This window comes from Mustelus asterias, chromosome 33 (assembly GCF_964213995.1).
Source record: "Mustelus asterias chromosome 33, sMusAst1.hap1.1, whole genome shotgun sequence".
NCBI lineage: Eukaryota > Metazoa > Chordata > Chondrichthyes > Carcharhiniformes > Triakidae > Mustelus > Mustelus asterias.
In genome coordinates this window covers 2,970,544-2,994,943 of record NC_135833.1, presented here as the reverse complement: position 1 = coordinate 2,994,943, position 24,400 = coordinate 2,970,544, and the positions used below count along the sequence as shown (strand labels likewise).

General features: G+C 57.9%; 1 protein-coding gene across 2 annotated transcripts; it reads right to left on the bottom strand.

Moving 5' to 3' along the window:
• Positions 1-408: 408 nt before the first annotated feature.
• LOC144481790 (pecanex-like protein 3) lies at positions 409-23,762 on the bottom strand. Of its 2 annotated transcripts, none has more exons than XM_078200924.1 (8): positions 23,535-23,762; positions 21,505-21,609; positions 17,380-17,539; positions 14,376-14,597; positions 12,604-12,875; positions 10,589-10,772; positions 7,763-8,185; positions 409-1,931 (listed from the first exon to the last, which is right to left on the bottom strand). In XM_078200924.1, the coding sequence occupies exons 2-6, from the start codon at positions 21,513-21,515 to the stop codon at positions 10,628-10,630; spliced, it is 810 nt and encodes a 269-aa protein (XP_078057050.1). In that variant the 5' UTR covers positions 21,516-21,609; positions 23,535-23,762; the 3' UTR covers positions 409-1,931; positions 7,763-8,185; positions 10,589-10,627. The 2 variants fall into 2 exon arrangements, with proteins under 2 accessions (XP_078057050.1, XP_078057049.1); XM_078200923.1 differs by having other exon boundaries at positions 410-1,931; positions 17,380-17,542.
• Positions 23,763-24,400: the final 638 nt, after the last annotated feature.

Below are 24,400 nucleotides of genomic sequence, written 5' to 3'. Positions count from 1 at the left end.
GAGGGGCAGAGAGAGGGGGAGGGGCAGAGAGAGGGGGAGGGGGCAGAGAGAGGGGGAGGGGCAGAGAGAGGGGGAGGGGCAGAGAGAGGGGGAGGGGCAGAGAGAGGGGGAGGGGCAGAGAGAGGGGGAGGGGCAGAGAGAGGGGGAGGGGCAGAGAGAGGGGGAGGGGCAGAGAGAGGGGGAGGGGCAGAGAGAGGGGGCGGGGCAGAGAGAGGGGGCGGGGCAGAGAGAGGGGGCGGGGCAGAGAGAGGGGGCGGGGCAGAGAGAGGGGGCGGGGCAGAGAGAGGGGGCGGGCAGAGAGAGGGGGCGGGGCAGAGAGAGGGGGCGGGGCAGAGAGAGGGGGCGGGGCAGAGAGAGGGGGAGGGGCAGAGAGAGGGGGAGGGGCAGAGAGAGGGGGAGGGGCAGAGAGAGGGGGAGGGGCAGAGAGAGGGGGAGGGGCAGAGAGAGGGGGAGGGGCAGAGAGAGGGGGAGGGGCAGGGAGAGGGGGAGGGGCAGAGAGAGGGGGAGGGGCAGAGAGAGGGGGAGGGGCAGAGAGAGGGGGAGGGGCAGAGAGAGGGGGAGGGGCAGAGAGAGGGGGAGGGGCAGAGAGAGGGGGAGGGGCAGAGAGAGGGGGAGGGGCAGAGAGAAAGTGACAGAGAGGGAGAGTGTGTGTGAGAGACAGAGAGTCAGTTGAGCCGGACCCCAGGGGAAGTGTTGTTGTGTGTGTGTGAGGGGGGAAGAGTGTGCAATCGGATCAATTCTCCACAACCACCCCCACCGACCCGCTGCGACCTCCAGCTCCAAAAAGCGACGCTAAGCCCCCCCTCCCACCCCTCCCCGCTCGCCTTACCCAGACCCTGTCACGGCAGCTAAAGCGCTCTCCGCAGGGGGCTGTGGGCAGCGGTGACTGACACGGGGGGTGCTGGGAGACGGAAACGTGGAGAGTCCTGGTCAGATCTGTGGCATCCCTCCCCCGCATCCCCCCCTTCGGAAGATCGATCAAACCCCTCTCTGCCTGGGTGCAAGGCAGCAGGGGGAAATAATGAAGACCTGTCACCCCTGCACCCCCCCTGTGACTCTCCCCCCCCCCCCACTACTTTCTACAGAACCACCCGTCCAAACTGAACCTGGGACAGGGAGCAGCTACCTGGAGAGTAGTTGTGTGATCCGACCGACTGCGGTTTGGGGTGGGGGTGTCTCAGAACCCACAGCGCTTTGCGGTTTGCCCTGGGCCGACACAGAGGCTGGACGATATCGACGGGTTCATCTCGCAGTCCGTCCGAACAGCTCGCCCGCCCGCCCGCACCCCCTGACTGCGGGCCGATGGTAGCCAACTGACGGTTCGGGGATCGCGACTGGCTGGAAAAATGTGCGACCCTTTGCTTCGGGGCTGCTTTATCTCCGCTCTCGCGCCCCCCCCTACCCCCCCCGTCAGTCAGGCTCGAAGCGAAATCCGCGGGTCACCTCCCCGTTCAGTGTCCGGATTGCCAAGACTTGCCTGGAAGGGTCAGCGAAAGGTCCAACCTCTTCTTGGTGGTGGCGGAGAAGGCTGGGGGGAGGATGGGGTGCCAAAGTGCCGGTCTAAGTAGGCCCTAGGAGCCGGCTCTGGGGCAAAATCCAGGTGTGGACACCTCTGGTCACCCCTGGCGGCCAGAGAGAGGCTGACGGGACCAATCGGCCCCGATCGTGTCTGGTGTCCGAGGGTACAGCGCCACGCACGGAGAGAGAGAGAGAGGCGGGGAGGGGGCACGCCAGCCCCTATCGCTGCCTCCACTGGGTCAGAACTGGTGGTCCAGGAGTGACTGCGCTGCCATGGCCTCCGGCTCCTCTTTCTGCTCCCACTCGCGGCTGCCGCCGCCTCGGGCCAGCGGGGTGGCGGCCGGCAGTCCCTGATCCGGTCTCGGCAACAGTCCCTCGGCTTGGCTCAGGTCACACGGCTGGGGGCAGGGTCCCTTGGAGAGAGGAGAGAGCAATCAATTGGAGGGGAAAAAACTGTCCAAGGAGACACGGGATGAAGCCTGGGCTGGAGACAAAGAACGAAGAAAATTACAGCACAGGGACAGGCCCTTAGGCCCCTCCAAGCCTGCACCGACCACGCTGCCCGACTGAACTAAAACCCCCTACCCTTCCAGGGACCGTATCCCTCTCTTCCCATCCTGTTCATGTATTTGTCCAGACGCCCCTTAAAAGTCACTATCGTATCCGCTTCCACTACCTCCCCCGGCAGCGAGTTCCAGGCACCCACCACCCTCTGTGTAAAAAAACTTGCCTCGTACATCTCCTTTAAACCTTGCCCCTCACACCTTAAACCTGTGCCCCCCGAGTAATCGACTCTTCCACCCTGGGAAAAAGCTTCTGACTATCCACTCTGTCCATGCCTCTCATAATCTTGTAGACTTCTATCAGGTCGCCCCTCAACCTCCGTCGCTCCAGTGAGAACAAACCAAGTTTCTCCAACCTCTCCTCGTAGCTAATGCCCTCCATACCAGGCAACATCCTGGTAAATCTTTTCTGTACCCTCTCCAAAGCCTCCACATCCTTCTGGTAGTGTGTCGACCAGAATTGAACACTATATTCCAAGTGCGGCCTGACTAAGGTTCTATAAAGCTGCAACAGGACTTGCCAATTTTTAAACTCAATACCCCGGCCGATGAAGGCAAGCATGCCGTATGCCTTCTTGACTACCTTCTCCACCTGCATTGCCACTTTCAGTCACCTGTGTACCTGTACACCCAGATCCCTCTGCCTATCAATACTCTTAAGGGTTCCGCCATTTACTGTATATTTACCATCTGTATTAGATCTTCCAAAATGCATTACCTCACATTTGTCCGGATTAAACTCCATCTGCCATCTCTCCGCCCAAGTCTCCAACTGATCTATATCCTGCTCCAACTGATCTATATCCTGCTCCAACTGATCTATATCCTGCTCCAACTGATCTATATCCTGCTCCAACTGATCTATATCCTGCTCCAACTGATCTATATCCTGCTCCAACTGATCTATATCCTGCTCCAACTGATCTATATACGGCAGGAAAGGGTGAACAAGATGGGCCCCCCCTCTCTCTCTCTCCAAACCGGGTTACCCCGCTCCTCTCACTCCGATTCCCTGCGGATTAGACAAACACACAGAGCAGTAGGAGGCCATTCAGCCCCCTGCTTCTGCTCTGCCCTTCAGTAAGGTGATCTGAATCTGGTCTAACTCCATTTCCCTGCCTTTCTCTCCCCCCCCCCCCCCCCCCCCCCGCCATAACCCTAAACTCATGGAACAGAGAACACAGAAGCAGGAGGAGGCCATTCGGCCCTTCGAGCCTGCTCCGCCATCCATCACCATCATGGCTGATCATCGAATTCAATATCCTGATCCCCACCCCCCTGCATCTTCCATATCCCTCACAGCGCCAGGGACCCGGGTTCGATTCCCGGCTTGGGTCACTGTCTGTGTGGAGTCTGCACGGGTTTCCTCCGGGTGCTCCAGTTTCCTCCCACAGTCCGAACGACGTGCTGGTTAGGGTGCATTGACCATGCTAAATTGCCCCTTAGTGTCCAAAGATGTGCAGGTTAGGTGGATTGGCCGTGCTAAATTGCCCCTTAGTGTCCAAAGATGTGCAGGTTAGGTGGATTGGCCGTGCTAAATTGCCCCTTAGTGTCCAAAGATGTGCAGGTTAGGTGGATTGGCCGTGCTAAATTGCCCCTTAGTGTCCAAAGATGTGTAGGTTAGGTGGATTGGCCATGCTAAATTGCCCCTTAGTGTCCAAAGATGTGCAGGTTAGGTGGATTGGCTGTGCTAAATTGCCCCTTAGTGTCCAAAGATGTGCCGGTTAGGTGGATTGGCCATGCTAAATTGCCCCTTAGTGTCCAAAGGTGTGCAGGTTAGGTGGATTGGCCGTGCTAAATTGCCCCTTAGTGTCCAAAGATGTGTAGGTTAGGGGGATTGGCCATGCTAAATTGCCCCTTAGTGTCCAAAGATGTGTAGGTTAGGGGGATTGGCCGTGCTAAATTGTCCCTTAGTGTGCAAAGATGTGTAGGTTAGGTGGATTGGCCATGCTAAATTGCCCCTTAGTGTCCAAAGATGTGTAGGTTAGGGGCATTGGCCATGCTAAATTGCCCCTTAGTGTCCAAAGATGTGTAGGTTAGGGGGATTGGCCGTGCTAAATTGCCACTTAGTGTCCAAAGATGTGCGGGTTAGGTGGATTAGCCATGCTAAATTGCCCCTTAGTGTCCAAAGATGTGTAGGTTAGGTCAATTGGCCATGCTAAATTGCCTCTAAGTGTCAGGGGAACTAGCTAGGGTAAATGTATGGGGTTGCGGGGTAGGATTGTGGTCGGTGCAGACTCGATGGGCCGAATGGCCTCTTTCTACTGCAGGATTCTATGATTCCATGATATCCCTTGATCCTTTTAGCCCCAAGAGCGATATCTAATTCCTTCTTGAAATCACACAACGTTTTGGCCTCAACTACTTTCTGTGGGAGTGAATCCCACCACTCTCTGGGTGAAGAAATTTCTCCTCACCTCAGTCCTAAAAGGTTTACCCCCCTTATCCTCAAACTATGACCCCCTAGTTCTGGACTCCCCCCACCATCGGGAACATCCTCCCTGCATCTACCTTGTCTAACCCTGTTAGAATTTTATAAGTTTCTATGAGATCCCCTCTCACTCTTCTAAACTCCAGTGAATATCAGAATCTATCTTTTAAATAGTCAGTCTCTCAGCGCACACCGCGCTCCTAAGGGGAAGGAAGTGATTGCCACTAAATTACGACCCAGAATCTTTCCTCATCCCCGTCTTAAACGAGAGAGCGCTCATTTTTAAACCTAGTCCCCCGGGTTCTGGTCTCCCCCTCGAGGGGGGGGGACGTCCCCTCAGCACCCACCCTGTCAAAGCCCCCTCAGAATTGGATCCACTTCAATAAGGTCACACCTCTCATTCTTCTAAACCCCAACGGGTAACAGGCCCGACTTTTCCTGGGCGGATAATCGCAGGAATCAGTCAAGTGAACCTTCCCAGAACTGAACAGGGAAAATTACAGCACAGGAACAGGCCCTTCGGCCCTCCAAGCCTGCACCGACCATGCTGCCCCCGACTGAACTAAAACCCCCTACCCTTCCGGGGACCGTATCCCTCTATTCCCATCCTATTCATAGAGTCATAGAGGTTTACAGCATGGAAACAGGCCCTTCGGCCCAACTTGTCCATGCTGCCCTTTTTTTTTAAAAGCCCAAAGCTAATCCCAATTGCCCGCATTTGGCCCATATCCCTCCCCTCTCTACCCATCGTACCATGCTTTTTAAAGATAAAATTGTACCCCCGCCTCTACTACTACCTCTGGCAGCTCGTTCCAGACACTCACCACCCTCTGTGTGAAACAATTGTCCCCTCTGGACCCTTTTGTATCTCTCCCCTCAAACCTAAGCCCTCTGGTTTTAGACTCCCCTACCTTTGGGAAAAGGTATTCATGTATCTGTCAAGATGCCCCTTAAAACTCACTATCTTATCTGCTTCCACTACCTCCCCTGGCAGCGAGTTCCAGGCACCCACCACCCTCTGTGTAAAAAAACTTGCCTCGTACATCTCCTTTAAACCGTGCCCCTTAAACCTATGCCCCCGAGTAATTGACTCTTCCACCCTGGGGAAAAAGGGTGCCTCGAATACAAGCGTGTCCTTCAGGAGAGCAAAACTCCACACCGTGTCGAGATATGGCCTCACCATTGATCTGTTTAAGTGCAGCAAAACTTCCGAATTCTATATCCATTCCCCTCGCAATAAAAACCAATATTCCACTTGCCTTCTGACACGAAGCGACACAGTGGGTTAGCGCTGCTGCCTCACAGCGCCAGGGACCCGGGGTCGATTCCCGGCTTGGGTCACTTTCTGTGCGGAGTCTGCACGTTCTCCCCGTGTCTGCGTGGGTTTCCTCCGGTTCCCTCCCACAGTCCAAAAAAACTTGCCGGTTAGACGCATTGGCAGTGCTAAATTCTCCATCAGTGTAATCCAAACAGGCGCCGGAGTGTGGCGACTGGGGAATTTTCACACCAACTTCATTGCAGCGTTAAATGTAAGCCGACTAATAAATAAACTGAATCACTTGCTGTACCTGCAGACTAACGTTTCCGAATTTATGTACTAGGACATTCAGATCCTCTGTACCCATTCTGCCTCTGCTTGGTGTGTGACTGACACCCCAGTGCCAATACTGGGGCAGTTATTTTATATTCATGGGCGTCGCTGGCTGGCCCAGCATTTATTGCCCATCCCTAGTTGCCCCTTGGAGGGCAGTTGAGAGTCAACCACATTTGCTGTGGCTCTGGAGTCACATGTAGGCCAGACCGGGGTAAGGACGGCAGATTTCCTTCCCTAAAGGGAACCAGATGGGTTTTTCCGACAATGGGTCCGTCAGTAGATTCTTAATTCCAGATATTTTTATTGAATTCAAATTCCACCATCTGCCGTGGCGGGGATTCGAACCCGGGGTCCCCCGGAACATGAGCTGAGTTTCTGGATTAAGAGTCTGGCAATAATACCACGAGGCCATCGCCTTCCCTCACGTACAGTGACATCGGGCAGTGAGAGCACTGTCCACAGGAATGGAGAGGAGTGCCATGCCATTGGGGGGTGACAGGGCACCCTGCTCCCCACCCCGAGGAAGCCCCTGCCTCACCCCACCACCCTCCCCCCAAAAGAGGGAGCGCCTCCGCCCCTCCCCCCAAAGAGGGAGCCCCCCCGCCCCTCCCCCCAAAGAGGGAGTCCCCCGCCCCTCCCCCCCAAAGAGGGAGCACCCCCGCCCCTCCCCCCCCAAAGAGGGAGCCCCCCGCCCCTCCCCACCCAAAGAGGGAGCCCCCCGCCCCTCCCCACCCAAAGAGGGAGCCCCCCGCTGCCCCTCCGCCCCCAAAGAGGGAGCCCCCGCCCCTCCCCACCCAAAGAGGGAGCCCCCCGCTGCCCCTCCGCCCCCAAAGAGGGAGCCCCCCCACCCCTCCCCCCCCAAAGAGGGAGCCCCCCCGCCCCTCCCCACCCAAAGAGGGAGCCCCCCGCTGCCCCTCCGCCCCCAAAGAGGGAGCCCCCCACCCCTCCCCCCCCAAAGAGGGAGCCCCCCCGCCCCTCCCCACCCAAAGAGAGAGCCCCCCCGCCCCAAAGAGAGAGCCCCCCCGTCCCTCCCCCCCCACAAAGAGGGAGTCCCCCCCCACCCCTCCCCACCCAAAGAGGGAGCCCCCCCGCTCCTCCCCACCCAAAGAGGGAGCCCCCCGCCCCCAAAGAGGGAGCCCCCCCGCTCCTCCCCACCCAAAGAGGGAGTCCCCCCCACCCCTCCGCCCCCAAAGAGGGAGCCCCCCGCCCCAAAGAGGGAGCCCCCCTGCCCCTCCCCACCCCAAAGAGCCCCACCCAAAGAGGGAGCCCCCCCCCCTCCCCCACCCAAAGAGGGAGCCCCCCCCGCCCCAAGAGAGAGCCCCCCGTCCCTCCCCCCCAAAGAGGGAGCCCCTCCACCCAAAAAGGGAGCCCCCCACCCCTTCCCCCCCCCCCAAGAGGAGCCCCCCGCCCCTTCCTGCAAGAGAGAGTCCTGCCCCTTCCCCCCAAGAGGGAGCCCCCCCGCCCCTCCCAAAGAGGGAGCCCCCGCCCCTTCCCCCAAGAGGGAGTGCACCCCCACCCCCCCCAAGAGGGAGCCCCCCCGCCGCCCCCCCCTCCAAGAGGGAGCCCCCCGGCCCCCCCCCCCCCTCCAAGAGGGAGCCCCCCGCCCCCCCCCCCCCCCCCCCCCCCGACTGCGTCCCACCCGCCCTGGAAACCTACCTGGGATCTGGGCAGCTCCCTTGGCTGCGTTCCCATGGCGCTGCCGTTGGACTGGGTGCCGGAGCCGGTGTCCCAGTCGGTGCTGGGTGGTCCGTTCGGCCCCCGCCGGCCCGGCAGGCTCCACTTGCCGTGGGGACCCTCGTAGGTGAAGTTGACCGAGGAGGCCAGGGCGGCACGGTGCAGACCCGGGCGGCTCCCGATGCGTCCAGCTGGGCAGCGGGCGGGGGAAAGCGATCGCCCTGCGCGCTGGTGAAGAGAGCTGGCTGGCGGACAGTCTCTGGCCGAGCAGGCCCTGGATGGAGGGAGTCCTTTGTAAAGAATTGCTGCCGTCTCTCCGAGGCTCCGACTGGGCCAGGAGCGAGAGCTGGAGGGGCTGCGGCCTCACGGTCCACGGCGGTCCCAGCTGTGAGGTCCCGTCGCCTCCTATTGGTAGAAAAGGACTTCAGTTACAGCACAACAACAAGCCTGCATTCATATAGCACCTTCCACATCACGACAGCATCGCGGAGTGCTTCATAAGAGCACAAATTAGATACACAAAGAGTAGGGAGGGTTGGAGGAAGTTACAGAGATAGGAGGGTCATAGGGGCTTAGAGTCATAGAGGTTTACAGCATGGAAACAAGCCCTTCGGCCCAACTTGTCCATGCCACCCTTTTTTTAAACCCCTAATCTCGTCCCAATTGCCCACATTTGGCCCATATCCTCTGTACCCATCTTACCCATGTAACTGTCTAAATGCGTTTAAAAGACAAAATTGTACCCGCCTCTACTACTGCTCTGGCAGCTCGTTCCAGACACTCACCACCCTCTGTGAAAAAATTGCCCTCTGACCCTTTTGTGTCTCTCCCCTCTCACCATAAACCCTATGCCTCTAGTTTTAGACTCCCCTGCCTTTAGGAAAAGATATTGACTATCTAGCTGACCTCATTATTTTATAAGATCACCCCTCAGCCTTCTACGCTCCAGAGAAAAAAGTCCCAGTCTATCCAGCCTCTCCTTATAACTCAAACCATCAAGTCCCGGTAGCAATCCTAGTAAAATCTTTTCTGCACCCTTTCTAGTTTAATAATATCCTTTCTATAATAAGGTGACCAGAACTGTACACAGTATTCCAAGTGTGGCCTTACCAATGTCTTGTACAACTTCAACAAGACGTCCCAACTCCTGTATTCAATGTTCTGACCGATGAAACCAAGCATGCCGAATGCCTTCTTCACCACTCTGTCCTCCTGTGACTGCACTTTCAAGGAGCTATGAACATGTGCCCCTAGATCCCTTTGTTCTGTAACTCGCCCCAACGCCCTACCATTAACTGAGTAAGTCCTGCCCTGGTTCAATCTACCAAAATGTATCGCATGCATTTATCTAAATTAAACTCCATCTGCCATTCATCAGCCCACTGGCCCAATTGATCAAGATCCCATTGCAATCCGAGATAACCTTCTTCACAACCATTATGCCACCAATCTTGATGCTTGAGGAGGTTACAGTGATAGGGAGGGTTGTAGGGGCTGAGGAGGTTACAGAGATTGGGAAGGGTGTTGGGACTGAAGGAGGTTACAGAGATAGGGAGGGGTGTAGGGGCTGGGGGAGGTTACAGGATAAGGAGGGTTGTCGGGGCTGGAGGAGGTTATGGAGATAGGGAGGGTTGTAGGGGCTGGAGGAGGTTACAGAGATAGGGAGGGTTGTCGGGGCTGGAGGAGGTTATGGAGATAGGGAGGGGTGTCACAGCTGGAGGAGGTTACAGAGATAAGGAGGGTTGACGGGGCTGGAGGAGGTTATGGAGACAGGGAGGCGGTGTAGGGGCTGGAGGAGGTTACAGAGATAGGGAGGGTTGTAGGGGCTGGAGGAGGTTACAGAGATAGGGAGGGTTGTAGGGCTGGCGGAGGTTACAGAGATAGGGAGGGTTGTCGGGGCTGGAGGAGGTTATGGAGATAGGGAGGGGTGTCACAGCTGGAGGAGGTTACAGAGATAAGGAGGGTTGACGGGGCTGGAGGAGGTTATGGAGACAGGGAGGCGGTGTAGGGGCTGGCGGAGGTTACAGAGATAGGGAGGGTTGTAGGGGCTGGAGGAGGTTACAGAGATAGGGAGGGTTGTAGGGGCTGGCGGAGGTTACAGAGATAGGGAGGGTGTGTAGGGGCTGGAGGAGGTTACAGAGATAGGGAGGAGTGTAGGGGTTGGAGGAGGTTACAGAGATAGGGAGGGGGTGTAGGGGACTGGAGGAGGTTACAGAGATAGGGAGGGGGTGTAGGAGCTGGAGGAGTTTATGGAGATAGGGAGGGGGTGTAGGGGGCTGGAGGAGGTTACACAGATAGGGAGGGGTGTAGGGGGCTGGAGGAGGTTACACAGATAGGGAGGGGTGTAGGGGGCTGGAGGAGGTTACAGAAATAGGGAGGGTTGTCGGGGTTGGAGGAGGTTACAGAGATAGGGAGGGGTGTTGGGACTGGAGGAGGTTACAGTGATAGGGAGGGTTGTCAGGGTTGGAGGAGGTTACAGAGATAGGGAGAGGCTGGAGGGGCTGGAGAAAGTTACAGAGATAGGGAGGGTTGTCGGGGTTGGAGGAGGTTACAGAGATAGGGAGGGGTGTAGGGGCTGGAGGAGGTTACAGTGATAGGGAGGGTTGTCAGGGTTGGAGGAGGTTACAGAGATAGGGAGGGGCTGGCGGAGGTTACAGAGATAGGGAGGGTTGTCGGGGGTTGCAGGAGGTTACAGAGATAGGGAGGGGCTGGCGGAGGTTACAGAGATAGAGAGAGGCTGGAGGAGGTTACAGAGATAGGGAGGGTTGTCGGGGCTGGCGGAGGTTACAGAGACAGGGGAGAGCTGACCTGACTGGGGCTGGCTGCTGGCGACAGGGCCCTGGGGGTTTAAAGCCCCAGTCCGCTCTGTGACGTGCTGCTGTGAGTGACGTGGACGGTGGGGTTGTTGCTGAGGGAGGAAGATCCTCCGCCACAGTCCGAGTCCTCGATGTTGCCCCCGCTGTTACAGCCGGCTCCACATCCCTTCTGCAACCTGCCGGGAAAACACAACGGAAGCTGAGCGAGAGTGTGGGGGGGAGGGAAGGTGCAGCGACCCACTTTGATGCCCTGCTGTGTTCCCCCCCTCAGCTGGGCGAGACGTCCCCCGCCCTCCCCGCCCCCAAGGGTGGGTGAGGTGGGGCAGAGACTGTGACACCAAGCCGGAGCTTGGAGGTGTCTGTACATCATTCATCACCGAACGATTGGCACTGGGCAAGTGCCCACAATCAGGGAGGTGGCACTGCCCGTTGCCCCCCACCCCCGTACCTCACGAACACCCATCCCGTCAACAGATTTCCCTTCCGGCAGCTTAGATACCTCGGCAAAGCAATTACTCATCGTTACGCTCGTCAGAGAGTCGTACAGCACAGAAGGAGGCCATTCAGACCATCGAATCTGTGCTGGCTCTTTTGACAGAGCAGTCCAATTCCTTCCTGCCCCCACCCCATCCTACCCCTGCCGCGTGGGGTCTGCACTCACTGCCTCACAGCGCCAGGGACCCGGGTTCGATTCCCGGCTCGGGGTCACTGTCTGTGTGGAGTCTGCACGTTCTCCCCGTGTCTGCGTGGGTTTCCTCCGGGTGCTCCGGTTTCCTCCCACAGTCCGAAAGACGCGCTGGTTAGGGGGATTGGCCGTGCTAATTTCACCATCTGCCAAGCTGGGATTCGAACCCGGGTCCCCAGAGCATTACCCAAAGAATCCCTGCAGTGCAGGAGGAGGTCATTCGGCCCATCGAGTCTGCACTGACCACAATTCCACCCGGGCCCTATCCCCACACCCCATGCATTTACCCTAGCTAGCTAGTGCCCCTGACACTAAGGGGCAATTTAGCATGGCCAATCCACCTAACCTGCACATCTTTGGACACTAAGGGGCAATTTTAGCATGGCCAATCCACCTAACCTGCACATCTTTGGACACTAAGGGGCAATTTAGCATGGCCAATCCACCTAACCTACACATCTTTGGACACTAAGGGGCAATTTAGCATGGCCAATCCACCTAACCTGCACATCTTTGGACACTAAGGGCCAATTTGGCATGGCCAATCCACCTAACCCCCACATCTTTTGGACACTAAGGCGCAAATTAGCATGGCCAATCCACCTAACCTGCACATCTTTGGATACTAAGGGGCAATTTAGCATGGCCAATCCACCTAACCTGCACATCTTTGGACCACTAAGGGGCAATTTAGCATGGCCAATCCACCTAACCTGCACATCTTTGGACACTAAGGGCCAATTTGGCATGGCCAATCCACCTAACCCCCACATCTTTGGACACTAAGGCTCAAAATTAGCATGGCCAATCCACCTAACCTGCACATCTTTGGATACTAAGGGGCAATTTAGCATGGCCAATCCACCTAACTGGCACATCTTTGGACACTAAGGGGCAATTTAGCATGGCCAATCCACCTAACCTACACATCTTTGGACACAAAGGGCCAATTTAGCATGGCCAATCCACCTAACCCGCACATCTTTGGACACTAAGGGACAATTTAGCATGGCCAATCCACCTAACCCGCACATCTTTGGACACTAAGGGGCAATTTAGCACGGCCAATCCACCTAACCCGCACATCTTTGGACACTAAGGGCCAATTTAGCATGGCCAATCCACCTAACCCGCACATCTTTGGACTGTGGGAGGAAACCGGAGCACCCGAAGGAAACTCACGCAGACTCCCTGGGTTGCGAGCGCAGTGACAATACCAGGAGGCCGGCTGCCAGAGGAATGGAAGGTTCCGGCAGCAGCAAGCAGGGGGGGGGGGCGTCTCCCGTCCCCGGTCTCGCGGGGGCCAGGGGTGAGAGCCTCACCTCTCCCAGCTGGAGATGAACCAGCTGGAGATGTTCCTCAGGCTGACGGGGTCCCCCCAGATGGTGCGGAGCTGGCTGTGCTGGCCGGCGTACGAGGTGGTCAGCGGCGACACGTAGATGGGGTAGCCGATGGGCTGGTCACACGAGGAGTTGATCATGTTACGCAGGGCCTGCTTGGCGTTCTGGATGCTGCCACGCTCCGGGTTCCGGTTACGCAGGAACACCAGCTCCTGCTGCTGGCCTGACCACAGGCCCCGCACGCACTCCCGGTTTCACCTGCAGCCCGGGGAGAAGAGAAAATACTGACATTCATCGCTCGCACGTCCAAGTACAAAAACCCAGCTCGAAGTAAAACAATCGCCCTCCCCCTTTGGATTCTGTTGGGCCAATTTGTTATTCAGGAAGGATACGTTAGCCTTGTACAATTAACCTGAGGTAACAGAGTCCCGGGGGATATCGCACTCAGGAGGGGGCATTCCCCCCAATTAGAGAGAGTTAGAGAGAGAGGGGGTTACAGCATGGGAACAGGCCCTTCGGCCACCCTGTCCGTGCTGCCCTTTTTGGTTTAAACCCTGAAGCTCGTCCCAATTGCCCGCGTTTGGGCCCAAATCCCTCGACACCCATCGTAACGTCCAAAATATCACAGCAACAGCAAAGTGGGCTGGGGAGGGAGAGAGAGAGAGAGCCGGGGGGGGGGGGGGGGGGGGGGGTGGAGAGAGAGCCGGGGGGGGGGGGGGGGGGGGGGGAGAGAGGAGGGGGGGGGGGGGGGGGGAGGGGGTGGCGGGGGGAGGGTGATGCTGGAATATTGATTTGGTCAGTGAGCTATTTGGGATTTGGGATGCTGTGATATTCCCGGGCTGGGCGGCCTCTCCGGATTGGGGGCTGCAGATTGAGGTGTGGCCTCCCGCTGTTCCCCACGCGGCGTAACGTGGCGGGGGGGGTCCGTACCGTGTTTGGGGGAGGGGCAGGGTGGGGAGTCCGCACCGTGTTTGGGGGAGGGGCAGGGTGGGGGGGGGTCCGCCACGTGTTTGGGGGAGGGGCAGGGTGGGGGGGTCCGCACCGTGTTTGGGGGAGGGGCAGGGTGGGGGGGGGTCCGCACCGTGTTTGGGGGAGGGGCAGGGTGGGGGGGTCCGCACCGTGTTTGGGGGGGTCCGCACCGTGTTTGGGGGAGGGGCAGGCTGGGGGGGGTCCGCACCGTGTTTGGGGGAGGGGCAGGCTGGGGGGGGGGTCCGCACCGTGTTTGGGGGAGGGGCAGGGTGAGGGGGTCCGCACCGTGTTTGGGGGAGGGGCGGGGTGGGGGGGGGGGTCCGCACCGTGTTTGGGGGAGGGGCAGGGTGGGTGGGTCCGCACCGTGTTTGGGGGGGTCCGCACCGTGTTTGGGGAGGGGCAGGGTGGGGGGTCCGCACCGTGTTTGGGGGAGGGGCAGGGTGGGGGGTCCGCACCGTGTTTGGGGGAGGGGCAGGGTGGGGGGTCCGCACCGTGTTTGGGGAGGGGCAGGGTGGGGGGTCCGCACCGTGTTTGGGGAGGGGCAGGGTGGGGGTCCGCACCGTGTTTGGGGGAGGGGCAGGGTGGGGGGTCCGCACCGTGTTTGGGGAGGGGCAGGGTGGGGGGGTCCGCACCATGTTTGGGGGAGGGGCAGGGTGGGGGGGGTCCGCACCGTGTTTGGGGGAGGGGCAGGGTGGGGGGGGTCCGCACCGTGTTTGGGGGAGGGGCAGGGGGGGGGGGGGTCCGCACCGTGTTTGGGGGAGGGGCAGGGTGGGGGGGTCCGCACGCACCTTGATGATGCGGAAGCTCAGGTAGCGCTTGTTGAGCATGATGATCTTGTACTCGTCACTGCCATCGTCCATCACGTGGCGCAGCGCGAGCAGCGAGTGGGTGTTGGTGAGGATGGCGTTACGCCAGGCCGGGTCACCCTCGTGGGAAATCACCATCTTCTCCTCGTTGCTGGTGATGGCGTCGTACAACACGCCCGGCTCATCGTACTCGTCGGGGAGGTGAAGTGATCCTGAGCACAGGAAAAGGTGAAGAGGCGACACTGATCAGGACAAACCCCCCAAAAACCAGCGGCACTCGCAACCCCTCCAAAACCCGCGGCACTCGCAACCCCTCCAAAACCAGCGGCACTCGCAACCCCCCCAAAACCCGCGGCACTCGCAACCCCTCCAAAACCAGCGGCACTCGCAACCCCCCCAAAACCCGCGGCACTCGCAACCCCCCCAAACCAGCGGCACTCGCAACCCCCCCAAAACCCGCGGCACTCGCAACCCCTCCAAAACCAGCGGCACTCGCAACCCCCCAAAAAACCAGCGGCACTCGCAACCCCCCCCAAAACCAGCGGCACTCGCAACCCCCCCAAAACCCGCGGCACTCGCAACCCCCCAAAACCAGCGGCACTCGCAACCCCCCCAAAACCCGCGGCACTCGCAACCCCTCCAAAACCAGCGGCACTCGCAACCCCCCAAAACCCGCGGCACTCGCAAACCCCCCCAAAACCAGCGGCACTCGCAACCCCCCCAAAACCCCGCGGCACTCGCAACCCCTCCAAAACCAGCGGCACTCGCAACCCCCCCAAAAACCAGCGGCACTCGCAACCCCCCCAAAACCAGCGGCACTCGCAACCCCCCCAAAACCCGCGGCACTCGCAACCCCCCCAAACCAGCGGCACTCGCAACCCCCCCAAAAACCAGCGGCACTCGCAACCCCCCCAAAAACCAGCGGCACTCGCAACCCCCCCAAAAACCAGCGGCACTCGCAACCCCACAAAAACCAGCGGCACTCGCAACCCCCCCAAAAACCAGCGGCACTCGCAACCCCCCCAAAAACCAGCGGCACTCGCAACCCCCCCAAAAACCAGCGGCACTCGCAACCCCCCCAAAAACCAGCGGCACTCGCAACCCCCCCCAAAAACCAGCGGCACTCGCAACCCCCCCAAAACCCGCGGCACTCGCAACCCCCCCAAAACCCGCGGCACTCGCAACCCCCCAAACCCGCGGCACTCGCAACCCCCCCAAAACCCGCGGCACTCGCAACCCCCCCAAAACCCGCGGCACTCGCAACCCCCCCAAAACCAGCGGCACTCGCAACCCCCCCAAAACCGCGGCACTCGCAACCCCCCCCAAAACCAGCGGCACTTGCAACCCCCCCAAAACCAGCGGCACTCGCAACCCCCCCAAAACCAGCGGCACTCGGAACCCCCCTTCTCACCAACATCTACAGGTGCACCATCGGAAGCGAACCAGGAGCTTGGAGTGGCTCCTGCTCTGACCCAGGATCATACAATCCCGACAGTGCAGAAGGAGGCCATTCAGGCCATTGAGTCTGTGCCATCCACAATCCCACCCAGACCCTGTTACCCTCCATATTTACCCTGCTAATCCCTCTGGCCTACGCATCCCGGGACACGAGGGGTCCATTTACCATTGCCAATCCACCGAACCCACACATCTTTGGACTGTAATAGACCGCAAGGAACTACAAAAGGTCGTGAATGTAGCCCAGTCCATCACGCAAACCAGCCTCCCATCCACTGACTCTGTCTACGCTTCCCGCTGCCTCGGGAAAAGCAGCCAGCATAATTAAGGATCCCACGCAGCCCCGGACACACTCCCTTCCACCTTCTGCCAGCGGGAAAAAGGTACAAAAGTCTGAGGTCACGTACCAACCGACTCAAGAACAGCTTCTTCCCTGCTGCTGTCAGACTTTTGAATGGACTTACCAGATATTAAGTTGATCTTTCTCTACACCCTCGCTGTGACTGTGACACTACATTCTGCACCCTCTCCTTTCCTTCTCTATGTAGGGTATGCTTTGTCTGTAACAGCTCACAAGAAACTTGCACAGTGGGTCAGCACTGCTGCCTCACAGCGCCAAGGACTCGGGTCCATTCCGGCCTTGGGTCACTGTCTGTGTGGAGTCTGCACGTTCTCCCCGTGTCTGCGTGGGTTTCCTCCGGGTGCTCAGGTTTCCTCACACAGTCCGAAAGACGTGCTGGTTAGGTGGATTGGTGTGGAGGTGCCGGCATTGGACTGGCGTAAACACAGTAAGAAGTCTCACAAGAAGGTGGATTGGGCCATGTTAAATTGCCCCTTAGTGTCCAAAGATGTGGCGGGTTAGGTGGATTGGCCATGCTAAATTGCCCCTTAGTGTCCAAAGATGTGCGGGTTAGGGGGATTGGCCATGCTAAATTGCCCCTTAGTGTCCAAAGATGTGCGGATTAGGTGGATTGGCCATGCTAAATTGCCCCTTAGTGTCCAAAGATGTGCGGGTTAGGTGGATTGGCCGTGCTAAATTGCCCCTTTGTGTCCAAAGATGTGCGGATTAGGTGGATTGGCCATGCTAAATTGCCCCTTAGTGTCCAAAGATGTGCGGGTTAGGTGGATTGGCCGTGCTAAATTGCCCCTTTGTGTCCAAAGATGTGCGGGTTAGGGGGATTGGCCATGCTAAAATCTCCCGAGTATCGGAGGGATTAGCAGGGTAAATGTTGTGGGCTTACGGAATAGGGCCTGGGTGGGATGGTGGTTGGTACAGACTCGATGGGCCGAACGGCCTCCTTCTGCACTGTCGGGACTCGAGTGTTAATGTAAACCTACTTGTGACACGAATAAATAAACTTTAAACTTTGTACTTTTTCATTGTATCCCAGTAGACGTGAGAATAGTACGTCAATCCAATTCATTCAGAGGACATTAAACCACCCCCACGCACTGCCCTCTCGCCCTCCAGCCCTGTCCACTCACCCCCTCCAGCGTCTGAACCCACCACCCCCGCCATTGCGAGCTCGCGCCATACCTGGTGCAGTTTCAGGGACATCCGGACCCCCGGTGCCACCACCTTCTGCAGCAGCTCCATGTCGAGAAAGACCCACTCATCGCGGGGGCAGGTGATGCGGAAGTCCCCTTTGAACAGGGCGTGTAACCCGTACAGGAACGGCTCCAGACTGCTGCGCGGGAGAGAGGGAGGGAGGGGGAAAGGGGGAGAGAGAGGAGAGGGGACAGGATATTAGTGTCAAAACTCCGGCAGACCCGACAGCATTCCCACAGATAAATCACTGACATTGTGCTGGAATTCTCACTCGGATACAGGAAGCACCTCCTCGAGTTACTGACCTCGCCCTATCCCGATCGGATCCGAATTCCCTCCAAGTCCCATTCATTCTTCACCGGCCCTCCTCCAGCCCCGACACCCCCTCCCTATCTCTGTAACCTCCTCCAGCCCAGAGACCCCCTCCCTATCGCTGTAACCTCCTCCAGCCCTGACAACCCTCCCTATCCCTGTAACCCTCCTCCAGCCCTGACAACCCTCCCTATCTCCGTAACCTCCTCCAGCCCTGACAACCCTCCTATCCCTGTAACCTCCTCCAGCCCTGACAACCCTCCCTATCCCTGTAACCTCCTCCAGCCCCGACACCCCTCCCTATCCCTGTAACCGCCTCCAGCCCCTACACCCCTCCCTATCTCTGTAACCTCCTCCAGCACCGACACCCCCTCCCTATCTCTGTTACCTCCTCCAGCCCCGACACCCCTCCCTATCCCTGTAACCTCCTCCAGCCCTGACAACCCTCCCTATCCCTGTAACCTCCTCCAGCCCCAACATCCCCTTCCTATATCTGTAACCTCCTCCAGCCCCTACAACCCTCCCTATCTCTATAACCTCCTCCAGCCCCTACACCCCTCCCTATCTCTGTAACCTCCTCCAGCCCCTACACCCCTCCCTATCTCTGTAATCGCCTCCAGCCCCTACACCCCTCCCTATCTCCATTACCTACACCCTTCCCTTGCTCTAACCTCCTCCAGCCCCGACAGCCCTCCCTATCCCTGTAACCTCCTCCAGCCCCTACACCCCTCAACATCTCTATAACCCTCTCCAGCCTCAACACCCCTCCCCATCTCTGTAACCTCCTCCAGCCCGTACACTCCCTCCCTATCTCTGTAACCTCCTCCAGGCCCTACACCCCTCCCTATCTCTGTAACCTCCTCCAGGCCCTACACCCCTCCCTATCTCTGTAATCTCCTCCAGCCTCTACACCCCTCCCTATCTCTGTAACCTCCTCCAGCCTCTACACCCCTCCCTATCTCTGTAACCTCCTCCAGGCCCTACACCCCTCCCTATCTCTGTAACCTCCTCCAGCCCCTACACCCCTCCCTATCTCTGTAACCTCCTCCAGCCCCTACACCCCCTCCCTATCTCTGTAACCTCCTCCAGCCCCTACACCCCCTCCCTATCTCTGTAACCTCCTCCAGCCTCTACACCCCCTCCCTATCTCTGTAACCTCCTCCAGCCCCGACACCCCTCCCTATCTCTGTAACCTCCTCCAGCCTCTACACCCCTCCCTATCTCTGTAATCTCTTCCATTCCCTACACCCCGCCCTTTCTCTGTAACCTCTTCTAGCCCCTCCAACCCTCCCTATCTCTGTAACCTCCTCCAGCCCCTACACCCCTCCCTATCTCTGTAACCTCCTCCAGCCCCTACACCCCCTCCCTATCTCTGTAACCTCCTCCAGCCCCTACACCCCCTCCCTATCTCTGTAACCTCCTCCAGCCCCTACACCCCCTCCCTATCTCTGTAACCTCCTCCACCCCGACACCCCTTTCCAACCCCTAAACCCCTCCCCATCTCTGTAACCTCCTCCAGCCCTACGCCTCTCCCCATCTCTGTAAAATCCTCCAGCCCCGACATTCCCCCCTGTCTCTGTAACCTGCAACTTTAACCTGGTGTTGTGAGACTTCTTACTCTGTAACCTCCTCCAGCCCCCACAATCCTCAGTCTCTGTAACCTCCTTCAGCCCCTACCCCTCCCTATCTCTGTAACCTCCTCCAGCCCCTACAACTCTCCCTATCTCTGTAACCTCCTCCAGCCCCTCCAACCCTTCCTATCTCTGTAACCCCCTCCAGCCCCTACAAGATCTCTGCGCTCCTCCAATTCCGGCCTCTTGAGCATCCCCCCGATTCCCATCGCTCCGCCATTGGCGGCCGTGCCTTCAGCTGCCTGGGGTTGGTGGGGCGGAGAGTGGGGGGGGGGGGGGGGGGGGCTGGAATTCCCTCCCTTCACCTCTTCTCCTCCTTGTTGCTTGAAGCCGACCCCTGGGTTTTCCCCTGACGGTGTAATGTTTCGTTAGGCTGGTTGCTCGTGGCTGAGCTCTGGAGCAGAGTTGACATTGCGCTGAAGGTGCAAAGTCAATCTCTGCAACCTGAGCTCGCCACAGGGACTGTACAGCCCGGAAAGCTCGCCGAGTGCGGCAGTAAGACCAGTGGCAGCTGTCCGCAGCGGACACTCTGCGGCAGAGAGGACGTGCAACCTCAGCCTGCACTCATCCCACTGAAACAGGGCCCCATGTCCCTTTGAACGTGACCCAGGTTTGAACACTGACCAACTTGCTGCAAATGTATCACAGATCACAGAATCCCCACAGTTCAGAAGGCGGCCATTCAGCCCATCGAGCCTGCACCGAGCACAGTCCCACCCTGCCCCTATCCCTATAACAGCACTCTGCTAATCCCCCTGACACTAAGGGGCAATTTTAGCATGGCCAATCCACCTAACCTGCACATCTTTGGACACTAAGGGCAATTTAGCATGGCCAATCCACCTAACCTGCACATCTTTGGACACTAAGGGCAATTTAGCATGGCCAATCCACCTAACCTGCACATCTTTGGACACTAAGGGGCAATTTAGCATGGCCAATCCACCTAACCCTCACATCTTTGGACACTAAGGGCAATTTAGCATGGCCAATCCACCTAACCTGCACATCTTTGGACACTAAGGGACAATTTAGCATGGCCAATCCACCTAACTCTCACATCTTTGGACACTAAGGGGCAATTTAGCATGGCCAATCCACCTAACCTGCACATCTTTGGACACTAAGGGACAATTTAGCATGGCCAATCCACCTAACCTGCACATCTTTGGACACTAAGGGGCAATTTAGCATGGCCAATCCACCTAACCTGCACATCTTTGGACATTAAGGGCAATTTAGCATGGCCAATCCACCTAACCTGCACATCTTTGGACACTAAGGGGCAATTTAGCATGGCCAATCCACCTAACCTACACATCTTTGGACACTAAGGGACAATTTAGCATGGCCAATCCACCTAACCCGCACATCTTTGGACATTAAGGGGCAATTTAGCATGGCCAATCCCCCTAACCCGCACATCTTTGGACACTAAGGGGCAATTTAGGACTGAGTTGAGGAGGAACTTCTTCACATCAAGGGTTGTGAATCTGTGGAATTCCCTGCCCAGTTGAGGCTACCTCATTGAATGTTTTTAAGGCAAGGATAGATAGATTTTTGAACAGTAAAGGAATTAAGGGTTATGGTGAGCGGGCGGGTAAGTGGAGCCGAGTCCACGAAAAGATCAGCCATGATCTTATTGAATGGCGGAGCAGGCTCGAGGGGCCGGATGGCCTACTCCTGCTCCTAGTTCTTATGTTCTTAATTTAGCATGGCCAATCCTTCTAACCTGCACATCTTTGGACTGTGGGAGGAAACCCACGCAGACACGGGGAGAACGTGCAGACTCCACACAGACAGTGACCCGAGCCGGGAACTGAACCCGGTTCCCTGGCGCTAATCACTGTGCCACCGTGCTGCCCACATCGATCGCACAACTGGCCTGGGCAGAGCGAAGGCCAGTCGAAGTGACTGACCTGCAGACGGTGGACAGGCAGGTCTGACGAGACCCGCCTCAAAAGCTTCACACCCCCAGCAACGCCCCCCCACCCCCCTCAAATCCCAGCTCCGCGGAAACAATCACTGCCACCCCCTTCACTTCAGGCCACGTCCCAGCTCTCGTGCCCCCCCCCCCACTTCCCGCCCACTCCTTTGGCAGTGTGTGTGTGTCCGGTGAGGCCGTACAGAGGCACGGCCACTCCTCTCGCTCCCTTACCTGGCTGACATGCTGTGTGAGGCCGTCCCCAGCGGCTCGCCGGCCCAGGATACAGAGTCCGAAACACAGGGTCACCAGGTGAGAGTTCCTGTCGCTCTCCACAGACTGCAGGGAGGGTGAAAGGGGAGGTGAGGGTGAAGAGGGGTGAATGGGGGGAGCGAGGGTGGGGCAGAGAGAGGGATGGTTACATTAGCCACCGATTCAGACCAGAAATCCAGCAATGCATTTAGACCTGTAGCTCCTAAACTGGCGACAAGCAATCAGCGCGACCACAGATTGGAAATTGCCACGACTGGATTAACACGGTGGCACCGTGGGTTAGCACTGCTGCCTCACAGCGCCAGGGTCCCGGGTTCGATTCCCGGCTCGGGTCACTGCCTGTGTGGAGTCTGCACGTTCTCCCCCCGTGTCTGCGTGGGTTTCCGCCGGGTGCTCCGGTTTCCTCCCACAGTCTGAAAGACGTGCTGGTTAGGGTGCATTGGCCGTGCTAAATTGCCCATTATTGCGCAAAGATCATAGAATCCCTGCAGTGCAGAAGGAGGCCATTCAGCCCATCGAGTCTGCAGTGACCACAATCCCACCCAGGCCCTATCCCCGTCACCCCATATATTTACCCTAACTAGTCCCCCTGATACTAAGGGGCAATTTAGCATGACCAATCCATCTAACCTACACATCTTTGGACACCAAGGGGCAATTTAGCATGGCCAATCCATCCAACCTGCACATCTTTGGACACCAAGGGCAATTTAGCATGGCCAATCCACCTAACCTGCACATCTTTGGACATTAAGGGCAATTTAGCATGGCCAATCCACCTAACCTGCACATCTTTGGACACCAAGGGGCAATTTAGCATGGCCAATCCATCCAACCTGCACATCTTTGGACACTAAGGGGCAATTTAGCATGGCCAATCCACCTAACCTACACATCTTTGGACACTAAGGGGCAATTTAGCATGGCCAATCCACCTAACCTGCACATCTTTGGACATTAAGGGCAATTTAGCATTGCTAATCCCCCTAACCCGCACATCTTTGGACACTAAGGAGCAATTTAGCATGGCCAATCCCCCTAACCCGCACATCTTTGGACACTAAGGGGCAATTTAGCATGGCCAATCCCCCTAACCCGCACATCTTTGGACACTAAGGGGCAATTTGGCATGGCCAATCCACCTAACCCGCACATCTTTGGACTGTGGGAGGAAACCAGAGCACTCGGAGGAAACCCACGCAGACATGGGGAGAACGTCCACACAGACAGTGACCCGAGCTGGGAATCGAACCCGGGTCCCTGGCGCTGTGAGGCAGCAATGCTAATCACTGTGCCACCGTGCCCACTTGTAACATTAACTCTGCTCCTCTCTCCACAGATGCTGTTGGACCAGAGTTTTCCCCATCATTTTCTGCTTTTATTTCAGATTTCCAGCATCCGCAGTATTTTTTTAAAATATAAACTCTGCCCAAGACCGCAAGGAACTACAAAAGGACGTGAATGTAGCCCAGTCCCATCATGCAAACCAGCCTCCCATCCATTGACTCTGTCTACACTTCCCGCTGCCTCGGGGAAAAGCAGCCAGCATAATTAAGGACCCCACACACCCCGGACATTCTCTCTTCCACCTTCTTCCGTCGGGAAAAGATACAAAAGTCTGAGGTCACGCACCGACCGACTCAAGAACAGCTTCTTCCCTGCTGCCGTCAGACTTTTGAATGGACCTACCTCACATTAAGCTGATCTTTCTCTACACCCTAGCTGTGACTGTAACACTACATTCTGCACCCTCTCCTTTCCTTCTCTATGAACGGTATGCTTGGTCTGTATAGCGCGCAAGGAACAATACTTTTCACTGTATCCCAATACATGTGACAATAATAAATCTAATTAAAAACGTGAGGGTTCGATGGAGTTGAGACACACGGTCGAAACGGGAATGGCGGGAGGGGATGGGCTGAATGGCCTCTGCCCGCTTTCTGACGCAGCACAGATGCCATCCGGCCCGTCGTATCCGCCCTGGCACCCACCTTCTCCCGCCGGCTGGCGCAGTACTGGATCCAGTCCAGGTAGATGATGCAGAAGGAGGCCAGGGGAAATGCCCTGCATGCGGTGGTCGTAGTCTTCGTCGATGTTGTGGTTGAAGGTGGGGTCGCTGTCGGCGTAGGTGGGGCTGGCGCACGGTCGCAGCACCTCCTGGATTGCTTCATTGTTCACCCAATCCTCCAGCTTCGGAGAGCGGATCACATAGTAGATAATACTCTGGGAGAGAGAGAGAGAGAGACAGAGAGGGAGGGAGGGAGACAGAGAGGGAGGGAGACAGAGAGGGAGGGAGACAGGGAGGGAGGGAGGGTGACAGAGAGGGAGGGAGGGAGGGAGTGTGGGAGGGAGACAGAGAGGGAGGGAGGGAGGGAGTGTGGGAGGGTGACAGAGAGGGAGGGAGGGAGGGAGGGTGACAGAGAGGGAGGGAGGGAGGGTGACAGAGAGGGAGGGAGGGAGGGAGGGAGGGTGACAGAGAGGGAGGGAGGGAAGATGACAGAGAGGGAGGGAGGGAGGGTGACAGAGAGGGAGGGAGGGAGGGTGACAGAGAGGGAGGGAGGGAGGGTGACAGAGAGGGAGGGAGGGAGGGTGACAGAGAGGGAGGGAGGGAGGGAGTGTGGGAGGGAGACAGAGAGGGAGGGAGGGAGGGAGTGTGGGAGGGTGACAGAGAGGGAGGGAGGGAGGGAGGGTGACAGAGAGGGAGGGAGGGAGGGTGACAGAGAGGGAGGGAGGGAGGGTGACAGAGAGGGAGGGAGGGAGGGAGGGAGGGTGACAGAGAGGGAGGGAGGAAGATGACAGAGGAGGGAGGGAGGGAGGGTGACAGAGAGGGAGGGAGGGAGGGTGACAGAGAGGGAGG

Bases quoted from the DNA above. Each gene is read 5' to 3' on its own strand.
- LOC144481790 (XM_078200923.1), bottom strand. The intron at 14,598-17,379 runs CTCGCAATGGCG...GGATCACTTCAC, and splicing joins TGCACCAGGTATGGCGCGAG to CTCCCCGACGAGTACGATGA. The intron at 10,773-12,603 runs GTGAGGCTCTCA...TTTTCCCGGCAG, and splicing joins TTCATCTCCAGCTGGGAGAG to GTTGCAGAAGGGATGTGGAG.